This window comes from Gopherus flavomarginatus, unplaced genomic scaffold, assembly GCF_025201925.1.
Source record: "Gopherus flavomarginatus isolate rGopFla2 unplaced genomic scaffold, rGopFla2.mat.asm mat_scaffold_43_arrow_ctg1, whole genome shotgun sequence".
Classification (NCBI taxonomy): domain Eukaryota; kingdom Metazoa; phylum Chordata; order Testudines; family Testudinidae; genus Gopherus; species Gopherus flavomarginatus.
The window spans coordinates 1,605,488-1,631,484 of NW_026115085.1; the positions used below are offsets into that span (position 1 = coordinate 1,605,488).

The window sequence follows — 25,997 nt, forward strand, 5'->3', positions numbered from 1 at the left end:
AGCCCAGTATGGCTTGTGAGGTATCATTAGAAAACGCATAACCTACTGAATATTATCCTCCTGTTAAAATGTGTAGTAACACTGTATGTAAAATTGTGAGATTTTACAGTATGATATTACTGAAAAAGTTACAGTTCTGGGGAACACCCACAGACCAGTTCCTCAGAGACAGAAAGGCAAACAGCTGGTCAAACAGCCATTCTCCTGCAGGGGGAAGGTGTGAAGACATTAAGGGCTGGTCTACACTACGGGGGAAATCGATCTTAGATACGCAAATTCAGCTACGTGAATAACGTAACTGAAGTCGAATATCTAAGATCGGATTACTCACCCATCCTCACCGCGCGGGATCGATGTCCGCGGCTCCCCCTGTCAAATCAGCAACTCCGTTGGGGTTGGTGTTGTTCCGGAATCGATATAAGCGCGCTCGGGGATCGATATATGGCGTCTAGATGAGACGCCATATATCGATCCCCGAGCAATCGATTTTAACCCGCCGATACGGTGGGTAGTCTAGATGTAGCCTTACATTCCATCACAGGGACCTATTGAGGCTGTTGTGGAAAACGACCACAGGATTAATATTTGAATCAGCTCAGCCTGAGGCTCTTTTCTTGGTTACAAGCACGCAGGGGGCGACAGCTATTGGAATACTGTTCCTGAGCTAAAAATCACACAAGCCTTTTACAGCTTAAAACCACAAACAATGACACATACGTTGCACGTTAATTTCCTTATTTGGAATATATTGCAAAATATGATGCAGGTCAAAAGCAAGCTGAACAATCAGTTTTCCATATTTGGCCTTTCCTGTTATTTTTATTACACCTGGTGATATGGGAGCAAGACTCTCCATGTCTCAAGAAATGTCACTACCAACCTAGGCCATTTTCACATGCTGGGGTGCAATCCAGATCGGCGAGGAGTTGTGTCATCTGTAATCCTGGGTGAGATTCAGTGTTCTGCTGCTGGAGCTCCCCTGTCTGGATACTCCCAGCCAGCGTTCAAGGACCGCACTGAGTGTCTGTATTGATAAGTAACCTGGACTGGCAGCTCTGACTCCAGCCGCCCTGCTTGTTACACCCCAAGCACATTCTGGTTTGGGTAGAGAAGGCTCAGGGTTGAGAGAAGGCTGGGGGTAGGAAGCTTCTGTTCATTATGCTGGACCTAACCCCAGTTTTACTTGAGTAAAGAGATATTTGACATTGTGTGATGCTGCTCCTGTGCTCTGTTCCCAAAAGTGTTCTGCAGCAGAGGAGGGTCTCTAGTAGTATGTATGTTACTGGCCTATTGGGGTGATGCTGAAACAGGACAGGGTACAGATGGCATTGTGGGGGTGGCATGAACCTTCACTCTTCATTTCCCCTTCCAAGAACAGAAGGGACAGGAATCCTTACCCAGCAAGACCATCGTCTCATAGTTCCCCTGCATGACATCTCTGTAGAGGGCTCTCTGAGTGGGGTCCAGCAGAGTCCCCTCTTCCCTGGAGAAATACACAGCCACCTCCTCGAAGGTCACCGGCCCCTGAAAGAGCAGGAGTCCCAATACTCAGTACCTGCTGACCCACTCACAACCCCCACTATTCACGGAACAGCAGCACCAGGGAAATGGAAGCTCCGGGAGGCACATGTTAACAGAGTCCCACCCCACCTTGCTTACAGCAGCCAGGAGGCATCAGAGGGTAGAAAGAGAGAACCTTTGTGTCTCCCATCTGACAGACAGAAGCAGGGTCTTCACATTTATCACATAGCTACTAGCCAGAGCTTAATATAGGAGATGGGCTGTCTCTGGACCCTGATTAGTGGCTCCCATGGTAGGAATCCAAGCACTCTCCAAATAAAATATATGGAAGAAAGGGGAAGTCAATCATAAAGAATAGAAGTTAGAAGGTCAGAATTGTAGTGCCCATTAACAAAGGTTTAGAGAAAATAGAGCCTATCAACTAACGGGATATCCTTATTGGATGAGATCAAAGTTTGTTGCAGCTAATAATATTGATGTAATATACCTAAACTTCCGTAAGGCACATGACTTGATTAGCACAATATTTTTACTAAAAAAACTAGAATGATACAAAATAAACACGGCATACATTAAATAGATTAAAAACTCTGATAGTAAATGGGGAACCATGATCGAGTGGATTTCTTTCTAGCAGGTTCCTGCAGGGATTGGTTCTTGGCCCTGTGCTATTTAACATTCTTATCCATGACTTAGAGAGAGTACAAAATCATCACTGATAAAGTTTACAGTTGCCACAAAGATTGGGGTTGGTGGTAATTAATGAAATGTCAGTAGATTCAGGCTCCATCGCTGAGAGTCTGGGAAGTTGTCCCAGCCCTGGCTGGAGGGTTATTTCCTGTTCCACAAAGAGGGGAAGTTCCATTCCCAACTCCTGTGCCTTGAAATTAGGACCTATCTGACACTACACCCCCATATTCATCATAGTGGTATGATTATAATATGATTAGGACATAATTATGATCTATTTGTAGAAGATGCATCATGTGTGTGTCACTGGAAAAGTTCTGATTTGCTGAATATGATATCCTATTTGTGTGCACATATCATGTTCGTATCTGAAGTTATGGATATTGACTCTGTATCTGTATTTCAAATGTGCTTACTCTGGGTAACACCCACAATGAGCCTTTCAGGTACAACAGTGAAGAAGCCAGACAGTGCTGATGGCTCAACAAAGACAATGGACTGTGGAAGAGCTTAGCCTTCCTGTGAATGTTTCAGCCAGCCTATGAGTCATGGCTACTATGACTCAGCAGGGCCTGTGACCAGACCACATGACACTAAACTCCATTTTAGTAGCTGTATTTTTCCACAAACTGGACTAGGAACTGAGTTTGGAACAAAAGGTTCCCACCATATGGAAAAGCTACATAAGGTGGGGTGTGACATCATCTCTTGGCCTCATTCTCCACACAAGAGAACTTCTGGAAACACCTGAGAAACAAAAACGGATGTGGGGGAAGTGCTGCTCCCAGGATCAAGAGATTTCTAGCTTGTGTATGGAAACTTGGGGACTGCTTGTACCATCAGTCAGGGTGAGAAATTGCTAATTCAAATTCTATCCATCTAGTATGTTAGGCTTAGTCTGAGTTTTGGTTATTTGCTAAATAATCTGCTTTGATCTGTTTGTTATCACTTATAATCACTTAATCTATCTTTCTGCAGTTAATAAACTTGTTTGATGCTTTATCTTAACCAGCGTATTTTGAGTGAAGTGTCTGGGGAAAATCTCAGCTTGTTGTGCACATCTGTCCCATATCGAGGGGAAGGGGAACTACATTAATGAGCTTGTATTATAGAGATCCCTGTGCACTATAAGATGGTATCATTCTGGATTTATACTACAGCAAGTGTGCAAGGTTGGGGAGTGGGAAATTGGCTCTTGTCTTCTATCTGTCCTTGAGTGGCTTAGGTAACGCACTCAGGTAGCTTAGTTGGCTGCATGGCGCCACCTGCTGTTGTGTTGGGTGATAACAGGCCCTGGAGAGGCTGGCGAAATCTCCAGCAAAGCAGTGTGAGAAGGGCCAGCCCAGCGTGAGGGTTAGAGGACACAGCAGTTCCCAGAAGCTCCACAAACTGCCTCCTGGGGGTGACAACCCATCACGCCCTACACTACACAAGTCTCAGCAGGTTTGTCACATGCTGTCCCCTCCCTTTCTCCACCCGAGATATTTCCTGCTTCCCACCACCTCTAGCAATTCCCACCCTCTTATGCATTTACTGCTCCTCAACCTCCAAGCAGAGCCCGCCACCCTGATAATCTCTTACCTGAGCCAGCTCCATTGCAGCCATTTCCTTGCCCCTGGGAGGACGAGATGATCTGCAGCGAAACATGGATGTTATTCTCTGGCCTGCCGGGGTGAAAAGGGCAAGGTGTGAGAATTCAGACTAGGCTTTTGTCCATTCCACAAGCCGATTCCCCCAGCTTTTCCCCTGCTAATGCACATTCTAGGTTCTAGCACACTGTGAAGCACAGAGTGACCTTATTCCAGTACAGGCCTAGCCCCCTCCCACCAGGGTGTAACCCTCTGACACATGGGGAAACCCTCCCATTAACAGTCTCTCTCTTACACGTATCAAGTTTGCGGACAACACCAAGCTGGGAGGGGGTTGTAAGTGCTTTGGAGGATTGGATTAAAATTCAAAATGATCTGGACAAACGGGAGAAATGATCTGAAGTAAATAGGATCAAATTCAGTAGAGACAAGTGCAAAGTACTCCACGTTGGAAGGAACAATCGGAGGCCAGAGAAGAGCAGAAACAAAGGAGTCACTTTGGGGGATTCTCCCTGTCATTGTCCCCAAGGCAGCTGTCTCAGGTTTACAAAGGTGTTTCATGTTCCAGCCTTTATACAGTCTCTCCTGGGAGTGCCCCTTTCATGGACTGGGCCTAGTTTTAGTTTTTGGTAGTTAACAAGCTTGGTTTATTGTTCATCTAACCAGTATGTGTGGATTGAAGTGTGTTGGAAACTCTGTTTGGGATAACAAGCTGGTGCATGTCATTTTCCGCTGATGAAATGACAGACTTCATATGAGCTTGGGTCGTTCAGTAGCGTGCTGGACAGTGCAAGATGCACATTTCTGGGGGAAAGTTGGGCACTTGAGAATTTGCTGGTTTTCTCCTGAGGTGTAATTCATGAGTGGCTGTCTAGCAGCACTCAATACTGTGTAGCTGGGAGTGAGTTACATGCTGGAGACTGTGTGTTAATTGGCCAAGAGGGGCTGTTCTCGCGGGAAAACAGTGGAAAAGGCACCCCATGCTGGAGGACTGAGGTACAGCTATTTAACAGTCCAGATTGTACTCTGGGTAACATCACAGACACTCATTATGACAGAGCCTCTTACAACACAGAGAAAGTAAATCCATGTCCCAGAAATCGAAGACTCCAGACAGAGGGCAAGTGTCCCTGGCACTGCTTCTTGCTGACAGAGAGGTTCAGAGACAGTGCGAGAATCCTGGGGAAGCTGGGAACAGGAAGCATGGGCTGGCGGGGTTCGGTGGAGAAAGGGAACAGGAAGGGCAGGGATATTACTGAATCCAGGATCTTAGCAGTACTAGATGACAGGATAGCACATAGTGCAGCCCATTGGAAAACACAATCCCAACTATACATACAAAATGATGGGGTCTAAATTAGTTGTTTCCACTCAAGAGAGTGATCTTGGAGTCACTGTGGATAGTTCTCTGAAAACATCCACTCAATGTGCAGCAGCAGTGAAAAAAAGTGAACAATGTAGGAAATAATTAAGAAAGTGATAGATATGACAGAATATCTCATAGATCATATTTGTAAAAACAGCAAATAAATCCATGATACACCCACATCTTGAATACTGCATGCACATGTCACCCCATCTCAAAAATAGAAATATTGGAATTGGAAAAGGTTCAGAAAAGGGCAACAAAAATGATTAGGGGTATGGGACAGTTATGCCAGACCTAACCCCCAGTTTCACTTGAGCAAACAGGAGATATTTGACACTGTGCAATACGGCTCCTGTGCTCTGTTCCCAAAGTGTTCTGCAGCAGAGGAGGGTCTCTGGTATTATGTGTGTCACTGGCCTATTGGGGTGATGCTGAAACAGGACAGGGTACAGATGGCATTGTGGGGGTGGCGTGAACCTTCACTCTTCATTTCCCCTTCCAAGAACAGAAGGGACAGGAACCCTTACCCAGCGAGGTCACAGTCTCATAGTTCTCCTGCATGACATCCCAGTAGAGGGCTCTCTGAGTGGGGTCCAGCAGAGCCCACTCTTCCTGATGAAATACATAGCCATCTCCTTGAAGGTCACCAGCCCCTGAAAGAGTAAGAGTCCAACACTAAGGACTTGCTGCCCCACTCACAGCCCCACTATTTGTGGCAGAGAAGAGTGAATCAAATGGAAGCTCTGGGTGGATCATAGTCAGGAGAGTCCCACCTCGACCTGGCTCAGAGTATCCAGCAAATGCCAGGGTGAGGGGATGAAGAGAGAGCCCCTTATCTCTCCCAGCATATCCATCACCCCCCTACTAGCCACTGACTGATACAGGAGATGGAGCCCCTAGCAGGGTCCAGGGAGAGCTCGCTGGTAGGATGCCCAACACCCTCCTCATTGTGAGGAGTGGGATATGAAGGGAGAGGCAGCTCCAATAAGCCTGACTCATGGGTGTCCCCTTTATATCTCACAGCAGCTGATGGTTAATGAGGTCAGGCTCCAGCACTAGGAGTCTGGTCAGTTTGACTAGCTCCATGTAGGTGGGTTATTTTCTCTCTTCACAAATTAGGGCATTTCCACCTCCAAACCTCCTGGGTCTGTTCCTAGAATCTAGGCCACTTAGTAAATAACTCCCAGCAGGTCTGCCACACCCTGGCCTCCTCCTTTCCCCACACTGTGAATTTCCTGCCCCGCTCCAACCTCCAAACCAGACTCTGCAAACCTTCCCACCTCTGGTGTATTTGCTCTCCCTTTCCTCCAGCAGGAACCCACCAGCAACCCCCCGATAATCTCTACCTGGACTGACTCCACTGCAGCCATTTCTCTTCCCTGTCCCACGCCAGGCTGGGATGAGCTGGAGCAAAACATTCTGCAGCCTGTCTGGGGGAGAAGGGCAGTTGTGGGCGTTTCAGAACCGGTTTTAGTTAATTTCACATCACAATTCCCCCAGGCCCTTTCCCTGCAGACAGACACCCTAGATTCTCTCATGCTGGGAAATGCTCAATCTGTTTATTACAATTTAGACCTGGCCCCTCCTGCCAGGCTAAGTCCACAGACACATTTTTAACCTCCCTTCTCTCTCCCCTCACCCCTTCTCTGAACACAAGGCTAGAAAGAGCAGAACCAAAGGAGTCACTGTGGGGGATTCCCTCAGACACTGACCCCACGGCAGCCACACCCCAGCAGGGGGAATATGGAGTCAGGAACTGGCTTTTGCTCTGTCTGATCCTTGTTTTGTTCACTGGAAAGTGGTTCTGCCCCAGGATGCAGCAATACATGTGTCTGGGTGGACTAGAGAGCTGGAAATCTCTCCCCCACATTCATTTCTCCCACTGCCCCTTTCAGTCCTCTCCTTCCCCTGTCCTCTCTCCCTGCCCCTCTGGCTGGGACAGTCCCATTCCTGGGGGCTTTGCTCTCCCATGGCTGGATTTCCTCCTGGCAACCGCTAATGGGAGGAGAAATGAGGTGGTGTTGTTTGTGCAGAGTCACTTTCTTGCCAGACCCTAGGACATTCCCTGAGGTCTTTCAGTTACCTGGAGACTCTGGCTCAGAATTTAGTAGTAACAGGGCCCAGGACTGCCCTAGGGGGCTAGGACCAGCTGCAGAAAGTCATCCCCTGGGCCGGGCAGAGAAGAAGCTTTAATTAAGGTCACTTCCCAGCACAGAGCCCCACTGGGGGAGCAGCAGCTGCCAAGCCTGGTCTCCCAGATCACAATGGAGGCTGCAGCATCTGACCCAGGAAGCTGAACCCCAATATCCTGAGCAGAGAGGGACGGAGTGTATGAGCAGCTTCCCTCCTTTAGCTCTCTGGGGAGAGCAGCTAATGGGAGCCCCTCCTCACAGGGAGAATGGCTGATCTCATTTGACCCACTGTCCATCTGGAATCACTCCTTGTCTTTCCATACAGTGACTCTGGATTAACAACGGTCTCAATGACACCGGATTTCAGAAAGAATGAGTTCAGAACGCTGTGGAAAAGACCATCGTGTGGCAGTGCTGACTCCCTTCCCACCTCCCTCACCCCCGCAGATCTAGGACAAGGACTGGGGGCAAAAATTTTCCAAACGGAACCGAAAGTTCCTGCAGTTTTCAAAAGAGGAGAAAAGTAAATTCTGTGAATTCACACTAACAGTGTTTGCTAAGTGGACAGAAAGTTATCACAGTGACAGGGCACGTGACTGGGGAATGGACTTGGTGACCTGGTGACTAGGAGCCAGGACTCTGGTACAAGTTGACCAGAGAGAAGGATCATGGTTAGCAGCAGCCCCCAGACACCCCCTAGTACCCAGAGCCCAGACCCCCCAGCCAGGGGCCCCAGACACCCCCCAGCCAGGATCCCATCAGATATTCCCTGGGACGCAGCCCCCAGAGTCCCTGGCCAGGGACCCCAGATACCCCTCAAAGCCCCACCGGCCAGAGAACCCCCACCACACCATGATTGCCAGGTTGGGAATCCCAAAGGGTTCCCCCCACCAAGAGCCCCCAGCAGCCAGGGACCCCCTCAAGGGACCCCCCCCCACTGGGAACTCAGTCCCTCACTGCCTGCCTAGGAACTTCCCCACCCTCCAGAACGATCTACCCTGACATTTGCCTGGGACCCCCTCCTCTGCCCAGTGTGACCCCCTGATGCTTTACAGTGCGACCCATCACTCTGCTTCCCTGGCATGCCCTCACCTAGTGCCAGGGATCCCCTCCCCCAGCTCTGTGCACTGGGCATGGCAACAAAACCAGGAACCAGCGGGGGAAGCACAGACAGAGCCCCTGGCACAGAACCAGGCTCCCTCTAACCCTCTGTCCCGCCTCCCCAAGAGACACCCACCCCCACTGTTCTGCAGCCACCAGGCCCCCAGCGATACCCACCTCCAGGACCCATAGCCTCAGGGATGGGCACATCAGAACCACCACCCCCGAAAACCCCAAACCTCCACAACCCACCAACCTGACTAGGGTACCCACTGCCCAGCCACCCAGAGGCCTCCCCCTACCACAATGCCCCTTCAGCTGCAATCTCCCCACACAGACACCTTCCCTGCCCCTGCAAGTGTTACCTCACAGAGTGTGAGAAGTGGCTAGAAAGTTAACACCACCTCCTGCTGGCCAGTCACACAGGCAGAGGGAGCCTGGGGAGTGCTTCTTTAACAGGAGAATGGAAGGCCTGGAGGGCAAGAAAGATCCACGGGCTGTCACTAGCAAATAATGGCCACCATGGATCCACCCCAGAGGCGGCTGCATCTTAGCACATTGGGAAACAACCCATCATATTCAATTAGAAATAAAACAACTAGAGAGAAGTGGGGCAAATGTTTGGGGTATTTTATATCAATCTTTGACACACGCAGAGAGAACCCTGTCACAAACGACATTTGATAACATGAGAGAAAACCACCAAGATCGGAGGGGATTTGATGTTGCTATTAAATAACTAGTGGAAAAGGGGGACTGTTGGACTGGATTTTATATGACTGTCCAATACATAAACAGAATGTGATGGTCCCCCCCGGCCACGGGGCAACCATTCACGTGAGCAGCTCAGAGCCCTTTGAGGAGCTGATTTAAGGGCGGGGGGGGAGCTGGAAGGCTCCCTGGACAATGGAAGGGGGCCGCAGGGGAATTGGGAAATGGGGTCTGGGCAGTCTCCATGGGGGATGTGCTCCTCCCTTCCCTTCCCTGCCCTGGCAGAGAACGGGAACCTCATCCCATCCCACTCCAGTGGGAGCCATGTTCTGGGGAATGACCCAGGGCAACAATTTCCCACCCAAACAAGGACAAATCGCTGCAGATAAAATGGGTGGGAAAATCCACCCCCCATCGGAGAGATTTTAAATTGACATTTGAGAAGTATGGAGAGAAAAGGGAAAATCAGAGGCAATTAGAGAGCTGATCATTGGGGGGGGGGAGGAGAATCTCCCTGGATTTTATAGCCACGTGTGATAATGAGAGAGAAAAGGGGAAATCTTGAGAGAATGTGTGTGTGGGAGGAAGTGGCAAAAACAGGGACAGGATCCAGTTAACTCACCTCCCTCCCACCCCGGGAATGTCCTGGCTGCACAGAGACAGATCTACACCCCCACCCCAGTGACCTCCCCCCCCTGCAACTCCGGCTTCTCCTCCCCCCTCGACACCTCCGCCCTCACACCAAAGGGGGGGGCTCTGCCAGCGCCTCCCCCTGAGCTCAACTCCTGCTCCTCCCCCCAGCCCGGATTGTGCCCTTTAGCCCCCCACGAACCCTGCCTCCAGCTGCCTGACCCCCCCCTGCCCATCAATTTCCTGCTCTGCGCCCGCCCCTCCCACGCTCCCTGTTACTCCCCCGCCCCGCTCCAGCCCCGCCCCCAGCGCCCGGCGGAACGTTACGGCTGGTCCGGGCAGGGGGAAGGGCAGCGGCTTCAGCGGCTGTTACTGGGCATGCGCAGTGCCCGGGAGTAGCACATTGCTATGGAGAGGGATTTAATACACCGCCCCCCCCCGCCGGGCCCGGGGTCCGCCCCTCCCCCCCACACGACGGCCGGGCCCCGGCCCCCCCATCCCAGCGGGGCGGGCGGGCGGATCCTCCTGCAGCTCCACTGGGGCCGAGGCGCCTTCAAGGCTTCTCCAGGCTCCCTGGGGCAGAGTCACTTTCCTGCCCCCCAGCGCCTCTCATTCCCCGGGGGCTCCGGGTCACAATGTCCCACCGCCCTTCCCCCGCCTGCAGCTCCGGCTTCTCCCCTCCCGCCCCCGCCAGCCACACCAAGGGGAACCCCCGGGCCCCAGTCTCTGTCCCCACCTGGATCCCAGCGGGGCCGGGGGCAGATCCTGGCTGCAGCTGAGAACAGCGGCTCCACTGCGGCTCGGGCAGCTCCAGCGCTGCTGGCAGCACGTGCAGAACCAGGAAGCAGCTGTTCAGCCCGGGCTCTGCGTCACAATGTGCCAGAGCCCCGCCCCCAGGAGCTGCCCTGCCCATGGGCTGTGCCGGAGCCCCGCCCCCAAGAGCTGCCCTGCCCATGGGCTGTGCCAGAGCCCCGCCCCCCAGGAGCTGCTCCGCCCCCGCTCTGTGCTGGAGCCCCGCCCCCAGGAGCTGCCCCGCTCCCGCTCTGTGCTGGAGCCCCGCCCCGAGGAGCTGCCCTGCCCATGGGCTGAGCCAGAGCCCCGCCCCCAGGAGCTGCCCGCACCTTGGATGTGTCAGAGCCCCGCCCCCTGGAATTTCCCCATGTTGGGTCTCTGAGCTTTGTTCTCCTGCCGCCTTCTTCCCAGCACCCCTGCTCCCTTCCTGTGTCTGCAAACACCCCCCCTCCCCCGGGGCCAGCTGCAGTGCTCGCTGAGGCTGACTCCAGTGGCTGAAGTTGCCTCCATCTCTGCTTCACCTGGAGGGGGAGAGACAAAGAGAGGAGATGGTCCCAGGGTGTGAAACCAGAATCAGGGGGCAAGGAAAGAAGGACTGTTTGGAAAGGTGGGTTTTTTTGTGGGGGGGGGTGAGCCAGAGGGATTCAGAAGAAGTTGGGCAGCAGAGGCTCAGGGAAATTGAGGGGAACCTCCTGGGTGTCTCAGTGTTGCCCAGGGTTTGTACAGCACCTTGCATAATATGGGGTCTGATCTCAGTCATGGTCTGTGCAGCACCTGGGAGCCCTGATGTCTGTTTCCTGATCACAGGCTCTGGGAATGGAGAGAGGGAAACCTCAGCACCTGAAGGTTAATGCAGCCCTGTGTGCAACCCCTGCTAGGGTGATCCGACAGCAAATGTGAAAAATTGGGATGGGGGTGGGGTTAATAGGCACCTATATAAGAAAAAGACCCAAAAATCGGGACATCTAGTCATGCTAGTCCCTGCTGTTCTCATAAGGGGTCGGCTTAGAGAGGGTTTGGCTACACTTGCAGCTGTCCAGCGCTGGGAGTTAAAGCTGTCTTCCTACAGCTGTTTAGGGAAAGCGCTGCAGTGTGGACACACTGACAGCTACCAGCACTCTGTCATGGCCACATTTGCAGCGCTGTTGGGAGTGGTGCATTATGGGCAGCTATCCCAGCATTCAAGTGGCTGCAATGTGCTTTTCAAAAGAGGAGGGTGGGGTGGAGTGTGACACGGAGCGTGGGGGAGACAGAGCGAGTGGATTTTTGGAGCTGACACTGTGTCAGCTCCCTGCCTGGCAAGTTCAAGCCTCCTCCCCCACCCCTCTCTCATTCACTAAATGCAAATAGCCGCCTTTGTTTTTTTCCTCACAGACCAGATAAGCCGCTGATCCAAAACAGACCCCCCTCCCCCGTGCCCACCCGGCTGCTTCTCTCCTCAAGCAAACACCAGCTGTGGGTGTTCCAAAGGGATCCCCCTGCCTCTGCTCATTCACTGCAAACAGTAACTGTGTTTGGTTTTTCAGATAAGCAGCTCCGGGAGCCTTGAGCTCACAGCAAAGCAAACAGAGGCATCACACCAAAACAAAGAGCGTTATCTCTACTTAAAAGCATTATGGGAAGGTTCCGGAGGTCAGTGACAGCGTAGTAAGATTAATCACTGTTTACACTGGCACCCCAGCGCTGCATCACCAGCTCTGTTCTCTTTATTCCTCTCGTCGAGGTGGAGCACATGCAGCACTGTAGCCAGGGAGATACAGCGCTGTATGTGCCTTGCCAGTGTGGACGGGGAGTAAGTTACAGCGCTGTAAAGCCACCACCTGCACTGTAACTCTCCAGTGTAGCCAAGGCCTGAGTTGTAGTAATAATAGCAGCCAAGAATCCGGTGGCACCTTATAGACTAACAGACGTATTGGAGCATGAGCTGTCGTGGGTGAATACCCACTTAGTCAGATGCAACAATAGTCCCATATGGGCTAGTGGTCAGGATTCCTGGTTTTCACCCAGGTGGCCTGGGTTCAACTTCTGGTGTGGGAAGAGTGCAGAGCTTTTGCCCAGAGTGGAGGCAGGAAATGAAAGGAACAGGAAGGGATCCTGCCAGCAGTGGAGTTAGACAGTGTAGGGAGGGGACCCCAGAAGTGGGGGTGGGGCAGTGGTTTGGGGGGAGATGAGGGAAGGATCCCAGCAGTGCGGGAAGTTGACAACCTGGAGAGCACAGGCCTGGAATGGGGACCTGGAAGAGTGAATGTGTCCCTCTAAACCCATCAACTGCAGACTAGGCAGGCTTGGAAGGAATTGTGTATTTGTTAGTAAATGTCAATTTCTGTGTAAACACACAACCCAATGGCAAAATATTTCCATCAATAATCATCAAAATTGACAGATGGGCAAAGTAAGAAACATGCTGCTTGAGAACTTATCATGTTGTAGGAGCAGCAGTGATCTGTATGCTCTGTATAACCTGTATGCTCAAAAGGTCTGTTAAACTCCCCCAGCTTGTGTCCTTTCCCGCTTTGAATGCCTGTGAAGTGGCTTTCCCACTCTCCTTTGTACCTCCAGTGAATGCCCTTCACCCGGCCCATCTGGCCAGTGGTTCGCTGTGTTACATTCTATTGCACCTCAGGGAGACTGATCTTCATCGCACCGTCCATCGCTGCGCTGTGGGACACTTACCTTAAAGGATCCTGACATCTCCACTGCCAGGCCTGTCCTGGGAGCGTGAGTATGAGTGTGACACCCTCCCCCCATCCCTTCTTTTGAGCTTAGCTATCAAGCTAATAAATGTGCTGCTTTCTGCCAAACTCTGGGGGGGAGGGACATTATTAGTCCTCTCTAAGCTTACTAACTGACCCAATTTTGGGTAACACAAGCAACATTGTTTGATCTGTTATTGTACCAAAGGGGGAGATGGTTGTCTATAAAGGAGGGTGAAGACTAAATGCCTCTGATGAGAATGGGATTTGAACCCATGCAGGCAGAGCATAATGGGGTAGCAGTCCATCACCTTAACCACTCGGTCACCTCATCTGAGCTGTCAAAAAACGGACAGGAGGAGAAATCTAAGGCCGGCAGAGATAGGGACACTAAGGAGTTTTTAAATACTAAGCGAAAGCAGGGTCTGAATGAGCTCCCCTCTCTCACCTAGTGAGGAGCTGGGGAAAGACTTCAGGAACAGACCGTGTTTGCATAGACACACCTACTCTGCCTAGCTATGCAGCATGATGGTGCCGCTTCCCCAAAATGACCAGTTTGGGATGGTCTTGGGTTACAAATGACTTTAGGATTGAGTGGAATGAAATGTTATTCTCCTTCCTGTATGAGTGAAGGGCAGCAGAACATACCTAGTCCGTCCTGATGGAGGGGTAGGTGAGTGAGGAATAGCTTTTATTGGACTGCAGAGAAGTGATTGAGGACGTCACCCTAAACCAGTGGTCCCCAAACATTTCACATTGTGCCCTCTTAGCCATGGCTGTGGCCCCTCGGAAGCCACGGTCAAGAACCGGGGCTGGGAGGAGTGGGGCTGTTGCTTGCTGGGGTGAGGGGTGCGGACAGGGGTAAAGGGGTCGACGCCGGGCTGGGAGCCAGAGTCTCAGGCTGAGGGTGGGGTTGGGGAAGAGCTGTGGCAGAGTGGTGCTCCCTCCCTGCCCTCTATGTGGGCTGGCTCAGGTCCTGAGGTGCCCCCATGAATGTTCCTCTGTGTCCCCCTAGGAGTCGCACCCCACATTATGGGGACCACTGAACCCTACTCGCTAAGCCGGGGCTAGTGATGCCAAACCCCCGGGAAAGGGAGAACAAGTGTGGGGGCCCCAGCACCAGAACCATGCCCCTACCTTCTGTCTGTGGCTCTACCCCCTTCCACCCATGGCCCCCATCCACTGTCACTTCTGTTCCACCCCTTCCCCCACCAGCCCCACCCTATCACTCCTTTACCCCTGCCCCGCTGTGGCCCTGAGACCAGAGAAGCTCTGTGCCCCTGCTGCAGCCCCCGGGCTGTAGCAGGGAGTGGGAGCTCCTCCAGCCCTGGGGCTGACATAGGGGAGACTTCTCCAGGGGGACCTAACTTGGCCAGGGCCCCTGATCATGGGCCCCACTGTCCCCTTGGCAGTGCAAGGTTTGGGGAGGCTGAGCCCCCTTGTCATAAACAGATAGCTAAGGGTTAATGTTCTTTTACCTATAAAGGGGTAACACCAGTAACCTAAAACACCTGACCAGAGGACCAATCAGGAAACAAGACTTTTTCAAATCTGGGTGGAGGGAAGTTTGTGTGTGAGTTCTTTGTTCTTTGTCTTGTGTCTGTGGCGTCTCGGCTATGAGAGTGATTTTTCTATCTCCTGCCTTTCTAATCTTCTGTTTCCAAGTTGTAAGTACAAAGATAATAAGACAATAAGTTTATATTGGTTTTTTTTGTATTTACATGTGTGTAGTTGCTGGAATGTTTAAATTGTATTCTTTTTGGATAAGGCTGTTTATTCATTTTTTTCTTTTAAGCAAATAACCCTGTATTTGTCACCTTAATACAGAGAGACCATTTTTATGTCCTTTTCTTTCTTTTTATATAAAGCTTTCTTTTTAAGACCTGTTGGATTTTTTCTTTAGTGGGGACTCCAGGGAATTGAGTCTGCAGCTCACCAGGGAATTGGTGGGAGGAAGAAGTCAGGGGGAAAATCTCGTTGTGTTAGATTTACTAGCCTGACTTTGCATACCCTCTGGGTAAGGGGGAAGAGAGATTAGCTATCTTGGTACTTCTATTTCCAGGACTGGAAACAGGGAGGGGGGAGTCCCTCTGTTTAGATTCACGGAGCTTGCTTCTGTATATCTCTCCAGGAACCCAGGGAGGGAACACCTGGAGGGGAGGAGGGGGAAGGGAAATGGTTTATTCCCCTTTGTTGTGAGACTCAAGGCATCTGAGTCTGGGGGTCCCCCGGGGAAGGTTTTGGGGAGACCACAGCGAGCCAGGCACTGTATAAATCCCTGGCTGGTGGCAGCTTTACCAGGTCCAAGCTGGTAACTAAGCTTGGAGGTTTTCATGCTAACACCCATATTTTGGACGCTAAGGTCCAAATCTGGGAAAAAATGTTATGACGCCCCTCCCCCCTGAGCCTCCATTACGAGCCGCCCAGGCTACCACTGCTCAGTGTGTGGCCAGTCTCTGTGTTTTCTGCTGCTCGTTCTGGGGAGCCTGGCCGGCCTTAGGGGTGGTGCCCCCCGATAGCCGCCCAGGGCTCCAGGGGTCAAAGGGCACCGTGTGGCAGTGCAAAGGTGCTCACTGCTCTCCCCTGCCCCAATGCTCCTCCATGGGTCCATAGAGGTTTGAGGGGAGTAAGGAGCAACCCTATGTGCTCCATGCGTCCTGGTCACTTTTCCCACTTGGGCTGTGCTGTGAGGGGAGCATCAGAAGCTGCTGCTCTCTGCCCTCCCGCTATGCAGCCCGGCTGAGGAAAGTGACCTGGATGCAGGGAGCTCGGATGATCTCACTTCTTGCCCCCACATCCCACAGCCCCTAGGGGTGCCCAGATGAGCAGCGTTCCAGGGAGGAGTGGGGGGCAGCAATGCCAGCTGCTCCATGCACACAGGTCAGTCTCCCCATGTGGGTGCAGGAGGGGGTGCAAGGGTTTCTGTGATGCCTATTCTATCAATATCGTCACTCAATACCAGGCACTCAAATTCACCAGTCTTAGTACTTAGACGTTTAGCGTTTGTATTTAAGCACTTCTAAAATGTGTCCCATTTTAGCTGTCTGCTATTACATGATGTAATTGAGGGAGACTCTTTCATTTCACTGTTTCTCATCAGAACCTACCTGTACATTAGTCATCTTCCATCCTCTCCACCTTACTAGGCTATAGAGAATCCCTGTGAATAGTTCCTCTCCTAACGGATGTCTCTGTCTGAACCCTGTGCTCCTCAGCGCCTGTCGGCTTTCCCCAGCTCTGAGGCTGTGTCTACACCGCGCACCTTACCACGGTGCAGCTGTGCCACTCTAACCATGCCATTGTAAGGTGCGCTGTGTGGCCGTCCTTATCGCTGAGAGAGAGCTTCCCCGGCAACAAAGCCAAACTACCTCCAATGAGGGGCAGGAGCTTTGTCACCGGAGCACAGCTCCACCTTATGATGCGCTGTTCACAGCTGCCGCTTTTCATGGCTCAAATTTTGGCATTCGGGGAGTGTTTTTTCTCACCGCAGAGAGACAAAATTTTTAGCAACAAAAGCCGAAATTAAAAAAAAACTCCTCTGCAACCTATTTAATTTTACCTTTATACAACCTTTATACTGCCTCCAGTTCTGGTATCCTCATTTGAAAAAGATGTTGTGAAATTGGAGCTAGGGCAGCAAAGAGCCACCAAATGTTCTGAGGGCTGGAGAAAAATGCCTTCCAGTGAGCTATTGAAAGAGCTCAACCTGTTTAGCTTATCAAAAGAAAATTGAAAGGTGATTTCATTGAAATGTTGAAGGGCCTTAATGGAGAGAAAAGATTGAGTATTTACGGGCTCTTGAATGGAGCAGAGAAAGGCATAACAAGACCCAATGGCTGGAAAGTGAAAAGAGACAAATTCATATTACAACTGAGGCACAATAGTCAACAGCGAGGATGATTCACCACAGGAGCAAGCTACCAAGGAAAGTGGTGGATTCACCATCTCCTGATGTCATTTAATGAAGACTAGATGCCTTTCTGGAATGTGTTTGCCCCCAAAGTAGCTGTTATGTCATACAGGAGGCCTAGTGATATGCAGGTTAGATGCTCTAATGGTGTCTTCTGACCATGAAGTCGACTAATTTCTGAAAAACTGAGTGTAGCATTGGGAGCAGCGTCTGATGTTTTCCTGTCTAGCCGGCTTGCTGCCTAGAACGAACGCTCCTTGAGTGGGGTGATCCACAGGGAGTAGCTCAAACCTCCAAAGTGCCTGGCCAGGGGCAGGACATTAGCCCAGCAAGGGAGGGGTGTGGCAGTGACATCACAAAGGCCTTTTGCAGGACCTCAGACTATTGGTCAAAGGTGGTGGGGAGGTGGTGACCTCACAGAGAGATGCTGACATCAGCCAGGCAGGACAGGGGCGAGTGGCCAGGGAAACCTCAGAGACCTCTGTGGCTTTGCTTCAGCACGTTTCCTTCTCCAGGTCTCTCTTTGAGGACTGAGAGATTATTTGGGGTCATGGACGTGAGCGCCAGGAGGAACCTCTTTCGAGTTTCCTCCTTCCCTTGTAGTGATTTTACTAGAAAACAGCCGTCCCTGTTTAGAAGGTAAGAGCCTCCTGGAGGTTTGAAACCTGTTCAGTCTGATCTATCTGGTGACAAGTGAATTCTAGGCATGGAAAACACGAGCTTAAGGAGGCAGAATTTTATTGCGCACCTGGGATTTTGTCCCTTAGAATCACTGGGGACATTAGGGTTTGTCCTTTTTGTTTCACCTCTTCCTCCATCCCTCCCTCCTCTTCTTCTCTTGCTTCTTTTGTCCTTTCTCCTGTTCCCTTCCCAACAACAGGACGGAGGTGTGTGTGTGTGTGTTGCAGGGAAGTCCTCTGCAGCTCCCACTATGGAAGGTCCACCCAAAAATGTGGGACTGAAATAGTGCTGGGGCAGCGATCCCCACCGGTGACCTGGGCCATCCTTTGGGCTCTCTGGTGAGAACCCTCAGCCTCCCGTCCTCCGTCTCTACCCTGATTGGTTGAGCAGGGGGATATTGACAGGGAGGAGACTCAGGTCCTTGTTGTTCTCTTTTAAGATCAAGTAAATAAGTCAGAACCAGTTCTATCTTTGATTAATTTTGCTGCTTCTCTGCATTAATTGTCTCTGAGCAGTTGATGATTCCCTCTAATATTGCAGTTCTCCTCAAATACTTGCTGAATAATTACTGTCACTGTTGTTGGTCTGGAGCTCATCTGAGAGCACAGTATTCAGGTCATTCAATGTCTGAAATTCAAGATCCGATGGTTTGTTTGAAAATCAGGGCTCTTCGGTCCTATTCCCAACACTGCCTCTGACGGGCTGTGTGACCTAAGACAAGTCAATTCTCCTTTCTCAGCCTGAGCTTCTCCCTCTTTCAAGTAGGGATAATAATGATCCGCTCTTACCTACCTCATGGTGGGTGAAGGATGCGGATCCATTTGGGAGTGTCACTAGAAGTAGTGCATAATATGAAGTTTCCCAGATTATGACATAATAGATTAGCTGAAATCGTCTATTTTATTTGTATTTTTTTATTTTGAAATTGTTAATAGTAGCAACGACTTAGCTCAGATTGAAGCATCTTATCTAATGGTTGAGATGTAAGTGTCTCCTCTTTGTGTGCGAGGAGACAATTTAACACACTCTGACAAAGAGGAGATGCTTTTGTTTTGCAACAAAATATTTTTGCAAAGATCTTTCATCCCACTTGTTATGATTTTGAGAAACAAACTGGTTTAGTCTAAATGGGATTTTCGGACAGAAACGGTTTGAATGAAATTTTCCCACCATCTCGATTCCTGGGCTCTGGGGTGTTTTCATCTGTTAGAACAGGAGTCAGAACTGGTTGCTTCTCTTTCTGGCTCTGCCATCGCCTTGTTGTGTAGGCCTTGGGTAGGTCACTTCCCTTCTCCCATCTGTCCAATCGGAACAGGAACAGTTCTCGAACTATGGGCAGTTTAGAGCCCAAGTGAGATAAGGGGTATTAAAGCCCTCTGTGAAGGAGAAAGGGGAGTTTCACAGTGTTTAGCACCAAGGAATTCTAAAGTTTGCTAAAATGTCTAGTCTGTGGAAACAAGAAATGGTCGGGGCCAAACTTATTAACCACTGCCTTTTTAAAGCCCATTCAAAGATGTGAGTCCCTATCTTTTAGGTACCTGTGGTTCTTTGCCAGCAGCAGAGAAGAGGTTCCTGCCTCCGTTTTTGTGGCCTTAACAAACCAGGTGTTGTGCCCCAGTTCTCGTCTGAGACCCCTGAAAAAGAACATCTTCCCATCCATGAACAAGACAGGACCTATCTTTCAAAGGGGAACAAAAAGACCTCTGGGACTTACAGACTAGCTAGCCTGACTGCCATAGCTGGAGAGATCCTGCAATACATTCTTAAACACTCAGTTTGTCAGCAGCACCTACAGGATGATTTGGTTCTTATGACTAGTGAGCGTGGAATTGTCAAGAACAAATCATTCCAAACCAATCCTCTTTCCTTCTTTGGCAGGGTTCTGGGCCTGGTAGAGGTGAGTAAACAATAGATGGGATCTAGCTTGGTGTTACTAAGGCTTTTGACACAGTCCCATAGGACATTCTCAGAAGCAAACGAGGGAAATGTAGTCCAGCTGCAATCAGTGTAATGTGGGTGCAGAGCTGGTTGAAAGCCAAGACTCCAGGAGCCCTTCTCCATGTTTAGCTGCCCAACGGGGAGGGTGAACCTAGTGGGTCTGGCAGGGATCAGTCCGGTGTCAGGTACTATTCTATATTTTCATGAATGATTTGGAAAATGGAGTGGAGAGCATGCTCCTAAAGTTTACAACTGACACCAAGCACTTTGGAGCACAGGATTGAAATTCAAAACACCCTTAACAAATTGGAGACTTGGTCTTCTTGAGCCAAACTCCATGGTTAGGGCTCTCTCTCTACACTGGGCTGAAGTGAAAACCCAGAGCCAAGCACTCCTCCTGGGCAGTGAGCTCCGACCTTGAATGGTCAGATGCTGCTTAGCACTGTCAGAGCAGCTTTTGCTGGGGGATTCTCCCAGCACTTTCCAATAGCGGGAAGGTATGAAATCCCCATTTGACTGCTGGGGACAGAGCCCGAGAGTGGGGAGCAACTTACCCAAAGTCCCCAGAAAAAGGAAAACAACCAGCAGAGGAACCAATAGGAAACCCAGCAATGGAACTCAGGAGTCCTGGGGGTGTGCTGTGGTGACCAGATGTCCCAATTTTATAGGGACAGTCCGAATTTTGGGGTCTTATCTAGGATCCTATTACCCCCCACGCAGTCCCGATTTTTCACACTTGCTGTCTGGTCACCCTAGGGTGTGCACATGTGTGGGTCCCAGCTGCTCCCTGCCCCCCTCATTGAAGCAGATGTGCAGGGTTACTGCCCTGGGAATTGCAGGGCACCAGTGGATGTGGGGTTGGCTGGAGGTAGGGTCTGGCTTCAGGCAGGGCAAGGGCTGCGTGGCTGGCTGGCTTCAGGCAGAGGGGTGCATCAGGGGTTGGCTGGAGACAGGGCAGGGAGGATGCGGCTGGTGCAGGCAAAGCAGAAGGTGCAGGGCTGGCTGGAGACAGAGGCTGACTGCCGGCAGGGCAGGGCAGGGGGTGCAGGGCTGGCTGCAGGCAGGGCGTGGGCAGGGCCGGTGCAAGGAAGTTTCATGCCCTAGGCGAAACTTCCACCTTGCACCCTCCCCCCCCCGCACCCCTGCCCTGAGGCGCCCCACCCGTGGCAGCTCCCCCCTCCACCCTGAGGCTCCCCTCTTGTGGCAACTCTCCTGCTCTGCCCTGCGGCACCCCCCTCGCCCGAGCTCACCCCTGCTCCGAGCACGAGCACCCCGAGCACGCCGTGGCCGCTTCACTTCTCCCACCTCCAAGGCTTGCTGCGCCTAAGCCTGCCAGGCAGTCAAGCACCCTCCTCTGAGCCACAGCAGCCCTGACAGTTGACAATAGAGGCACCTTAACCCCTGAGTTCCTTCAATGTGTCCCCCTCGGGGGTCCAGCTCCGATCACCAGATACTCGGGGTATGTCTAGACCACCTGCCGAATCGGTGGGCAGCGATCGATCCAGCGGGGGTTGATATATCGCGTCTAGTGTAGATGCAATACATTGAGTGCTCTCCCCTCGCCTGCTGTACTCCAGCTCGGTGAGAGGCGCAGGCAGAGTCTACGGGGAGCTGCAGCAGTCAACTCACCGAGACTGTGACATTATAATTGTTAGGCCTGAATAAAGATATAGCAGACAAAACCAGGTATGCCAACCTGACCAAAGTCAGGCTAACAGAGGTTTGTGGGTAATCCCTGAGTGGAAAACACTGAGAAGCAGCAGCATGTCTCACAAGCGCTGGGAAAAAGTGAGATAAGAGAGAAGCTGCATTCCTGGCATAGTACCAGATGTGCTGTGTTCGGGCAGCTCCTTCGAAGAACTGATAAGAGTCCTAGTTTCCCAGCCTCCTTGTTTTCGCTCCCTGGTTTTGTTCTTTGTTTGTTTTTAACTCCCCTACATTTCTAACTTTAGGCATGCATGTATACTAAAGGTGTCTAGTTTCTAGTTGTTAGAAGAAGGGGGTGGGTTGCTCCAGTGAATAATTTATGACGCGACGGAACTGTCTATATAGGCTTGTACTAAGATGTAAAGAGCAGGCTGGTTCTCTCTGGAGACGAGCTGCTCTCTATTGATGCGTGCACTTGTCAATAAAGAGCTTTTGATCGGACCTTGCTGGTGTTGCCTGTCTCTCTCGCGGTCAGACAACGAACTTTGCCGTCTGGGTTAGAGTCCCTGACATCTTTGGCGACTCCGCCGGGACCCGTCTGACTCTCCGGCGGGGGATCGGACCCTGAGGCAACGCAGCACGCATCCTCCAGTTTAGAGGAGACTTGCCTGTTGATCTGATCTCTGCGTTGGCGATAAGGCGTGTTCTGTGAACCAGCTGAAACTCGTAGAAATCCAGCAACGTCCACCTACCCATTGAGTAGGGTCCAGGTTGTCGGGGTTAGAGTCCCTGACTACTTAGGTCTGGGTTAGAGTCCCAGTCCAGGTCTGGGTTAGAGTCCCAGTCCAGGTTTGCACAGGATCCAAGTTGTCTGGGTTAGAGTCCCAGCCTGGGTTTGAGTTTCAGTCCAGGTGTTCAAGTCCCTGGAGAGGTAAGCGAGCGCTCGACGAGGGGAGGTGGGGGTTAGAGTCCCTTTACCTCGACCCGGGGAGGAGGGGTTAGAGTCCCTTCATGAAGAGGGGTTAGAGTCCCTTCATTAAAATGAGACAAGTTGGCAGTAAGTGCCCGGGGGATGCCCCGTTGTCTCTGATACTTAGAGATTGGAAAGAGATTTCTGAGACAGCTGATCTAGTTAAATTTAAGATGAGAAATCTGTGTTGGATCCAATGGCCATCATTTACCTTTCATTTGTCCCCAACTAGAGACTGGCCGGTGGGTGAAACCTTTTCCACAGATAGGAGGAACTCCTTAAGGGATATATTGGTTGATCTTAGGCCGAGACAAATGGATTACTTGTTTGTATGGTATAATTATAAACCCATAGAGGGATGGGTAGCTTTTGAAGCTGTTTGTATGGAGAGCTCTTGTAAAAAAATCACCCACCATATGCACCAGAGCCGCACCGGGAGGAGGACAATTTTGTTCCTGTTCTTCCCCGTCTGATGGAGTGCAAGGATTCAAAAGCAGGTTAGGGACAGTTCAGGGACAGAGGAGTATCAAGGGGGAGCTCAGAGTGATGTTCCCTCATCTTCAGAGGAATCAGGCAGCCTCACCCCCTCTGTGCAGCCTCCAGCCAGCCTTTTGCAAACTTGGTCAGGGACTGCTTTTCAAACACCCCCAATATTACAGCAGCCCTTGTCCTTGCCCTTGTGGACCCCCACTAGGTTACTTAACTCCATGAGAGAGAATGTTTCTGAGACACCTCTGATATTACAAGCCTCATTGAGAACTTATCTGGTTCTACTGGTTGCTGGGGAACATGAGATGGTTTTACCCATACCCTGTTTGCAACTTCAAATTTGTTTAACTGGCAGTGCACTATGCCTCACTTATGAGACAATCCTGAGGCAGTGGAAAGAATGTTCTGCACAATCTTTTTCACTCATGTGCCCACTTGGGCAAATGTAAATCAGTTATTAGATACTCTCATGACAGAAGATGAAAGACAAAAAGTAAAAGAAAAATCTGCAGCTCATTTGAATGCACCTTGGCTAATTACTGACCCTAACTGGAATCCCAATAATCCAGCTCAAAAGACAAAGTTGGATGGATTTTTAAAAGCTGTTTTGAATGGTATTAGAGATGCAGGGGAGGCTACTCCAAATTGGAGCAAGGTGACTGCTTGTGTTCAGCATCCAGATAAGCACCTCTCTGACTTTTGTGCTCGACTGATTTGTGAAGTTAAAAAGCATGGGAATTTAAATCCTGAAACTGATCATGGAAAGGAGATGGTTAAAATGGTTTTCATGTCACAATGTGCAAAGGATATTGCAAAAAGATTTAGAAAGCATCCAGATGGTACGCAAGGGAAAAGTTTGTCTGAAGTAGTTAGCATCGCTACTAGAATGTTTAATGGGAAAGATAAAAAGAAAGAAAAAGACATAAGGAACGGGTTAATTTAAAAATCATCTTGGCCCCGGGATGGAAGGAGGGGGGTGCTCTGCGTTCAGGGTCAGGAATCGGCGCGGACTGTGCTTGGTGCAGGGAGGGGCTGCTTTCAGGCCCCAGCTGGCTGTGAAGGAAAAAATATAGACAGAGGCGAAGCAAAGGAAATACAAGTTACAGAACTGAAATTACATTTGCAAAGCTTAACTGTCCAGTAAGATCCAACAGTGTGCCTTTGTGACCCTGGAGTCGGTGTGGCTTGGTGACACCAAAGAAGCCACAGGCAGCCGACCTGGACTGGAATCTCTGAAAGAGACGCCGCAGGAGATTCCAGGGTGTAAAAGAACAGCCCTCCCAAGAGCAGAAGCATGTTGGAAATTCTGGACAAGCTGTATACAGGATAATCTCCCTTCCACCTCTCCCCCTCCTCTGAACATTATACACAGAAGTGGCCAGTCTGGACGTACGTGTGTAAGTATGAAAGGAGCTTCGGGCTTGGGGCATTAATATTTTCCTGAGTGATGTGGGAGCGTTCCCAACACTCTCCGTTGTTGTTTTATTATTTTATTAATGAAGCTTTAAAATTCAGTTATATGGTGTGTTTTCTTTATCTTCCCCCAACGATCCTGTAGTGTCAGCCTGATCATCTGACATGAGGGATAGATTGGTAACAGAAATTTGTCACAGTTTGGTGAGCAATTAAGAAGGGGGGAGCCCTGCAGAATTTACACCATCTATTTGTTTTACCCTTGTTATTTTGTGTTTGCTTTGCTTGGTACTGTTGGTGTTATATGCTGAGAACTGCATGAGTAAAAGTGAGTCCTAATAGGATAAGGAAACACTATTTGGTTCTGGTTCTGTTCTATTTAACCAGTTACTGTTGTTGTTTTTTTTCTCTGTTCATTTGGGTGTTAGGAGTGTGGGTGGAACTGAACCTCTTGTTCGTAATTCCTCGGAGTGGAAGCCATGTGTGCGAGACAGCTCTGAGGTTAAATTGAGATCCTTCTGTCCCGTCCCCTGTAGCGTTCAGTGTATAGAAGTGGGAAAGTCTGGCTTAGACTGTAATTCCCTCTGCTCTCTGTGTAATTCTCTTTTCTGTTTAAGTGTCAAACAGATGAATGAGTCTCTGGGTAAACCCTCTAAGAGTAGTCCTTCAAATTATATGTTAAGTAAATGGCCTTTGCCCAATGGGCCATGTGTCTTCGTCTAGGTGGCAAGCCTCATGAAGGAGGACTCGGGTAGTCTTGTGAGTAAGAATGTTTAAGGGAAGAGACCAGGAGGGGTGGGGGGCTAGTTGAGAAGCCCACCCTCCTAGCTAAACTGGTAGTGGAAGAAGTTGGTGCCTATGGAAGGGACGGTTCAGTGAGAAACGCAGGATCGGGCCCAGGCGGGCAGGCAACAGACAGAGAGATTGGAAAACAGGTTGGAAAACTTTAAGGGTGTAGTGGAAGGAAGGAGTAAGTAAGTGTAAGCATGGGGATTTCAAATACCCAGAACTTACTTGGAATGGTGATTTGAGTTGATAAAAGTGGCTGTTGGGAGACAAGCAAGTGATTTAAGGGAGAGTGAGAAGTTAACTCTGTAGTTGCTGGAGGAAACAGCAGTTGAACTTTGTAAAAATGCTTAAGAGGAAAGTTCTTGGTGTCTTTGAAATGTTTGTAAATAAATTGAGGCAAAGAAATTGTTAATTGCAATCATTTAGAATTTAGTTAAATTAGCTGAAGAATGTATATAGTGCTATGTAATTGAAATTTTATTAGGCTGTAAGGGCACTATAAGTAGTGATGTTTTCTTTCAGTGTTTGAAAGCAAGAGTTAAAAGTAAAAAGCAAGCCAGAAAGCATCTGTATTCATGCAAATTATCTAACTGATAAGGTAGGAGCCACTGAAACCTGGGCTGCCTATGAAACACATAAAATATGGGATAATTCCTCTGTTTTTCCTGAAATCAACAAGGGTATTTGTCTATTTTAAGCAATGATTGTCTGCCCAGAAGGGGTAGACCTCTGTTTTTTTGTCTTTCAGATAATCAGAGAAAACTGATGCCAGCTAAACAGCATTCAACGTACCATGCATTTACTGGCACAATAGAAATTATGTTTTGTGTTCTATGTTCTGTCTTGTGGTGTTTGTCTTGTGGCCGGAATTTTTGTGTTTAATATTTTTATAAAATAATCTAGTTTAAAATCAAACAAAAAGGTTAAATTAA

The 25,997-nt window shown here is 50.1% G+C and overlaps 1 protein-coding gene and 1 long non-coding RNA gene across 3 annotated transcripts in view; one reads left to right on the forward strand and one right to left on the reverse strand.

Moving 5' to 3' along the window:
* LOC127042428 (zinc finger protein 75A-like) overlaps positions 1–25,997 on the reverse strand; it is a 195,743-nt gene that overhangs the window by 67,452 nt on the left and 102,294 nt on the right. Inside the window, exon 4 of the mRNA XM_050935883.1 lies at positions 3,793–3,875. Coding sequence (XP_050791840.1) covers positions 3,793–3,875 — 83 coding nt within the window. The remainder of the gene's footprint in view (positions 1–3,792; positions 3,876–25,997) is intronic.
* The window catches only part of LOC127042432 (uncharacterized), an 89,609-nt gene continuing 88,517 nt past the window's right edge, over positions 24,906–25,997 (forward strand). The window contains exon 1 of one of the 2 annotated variants that reach the window (XR_007771940.1): positions 24,906–24,993. This is a non-coding gene — a long non-coding RNA (uncharacterized LOC127042432). Of the gene's footprint in view, positions 25,000–25,997 lie in introns of both variants that reach the window. The other variant, XR_007771941.1, reaches the window with a different exon arrangement.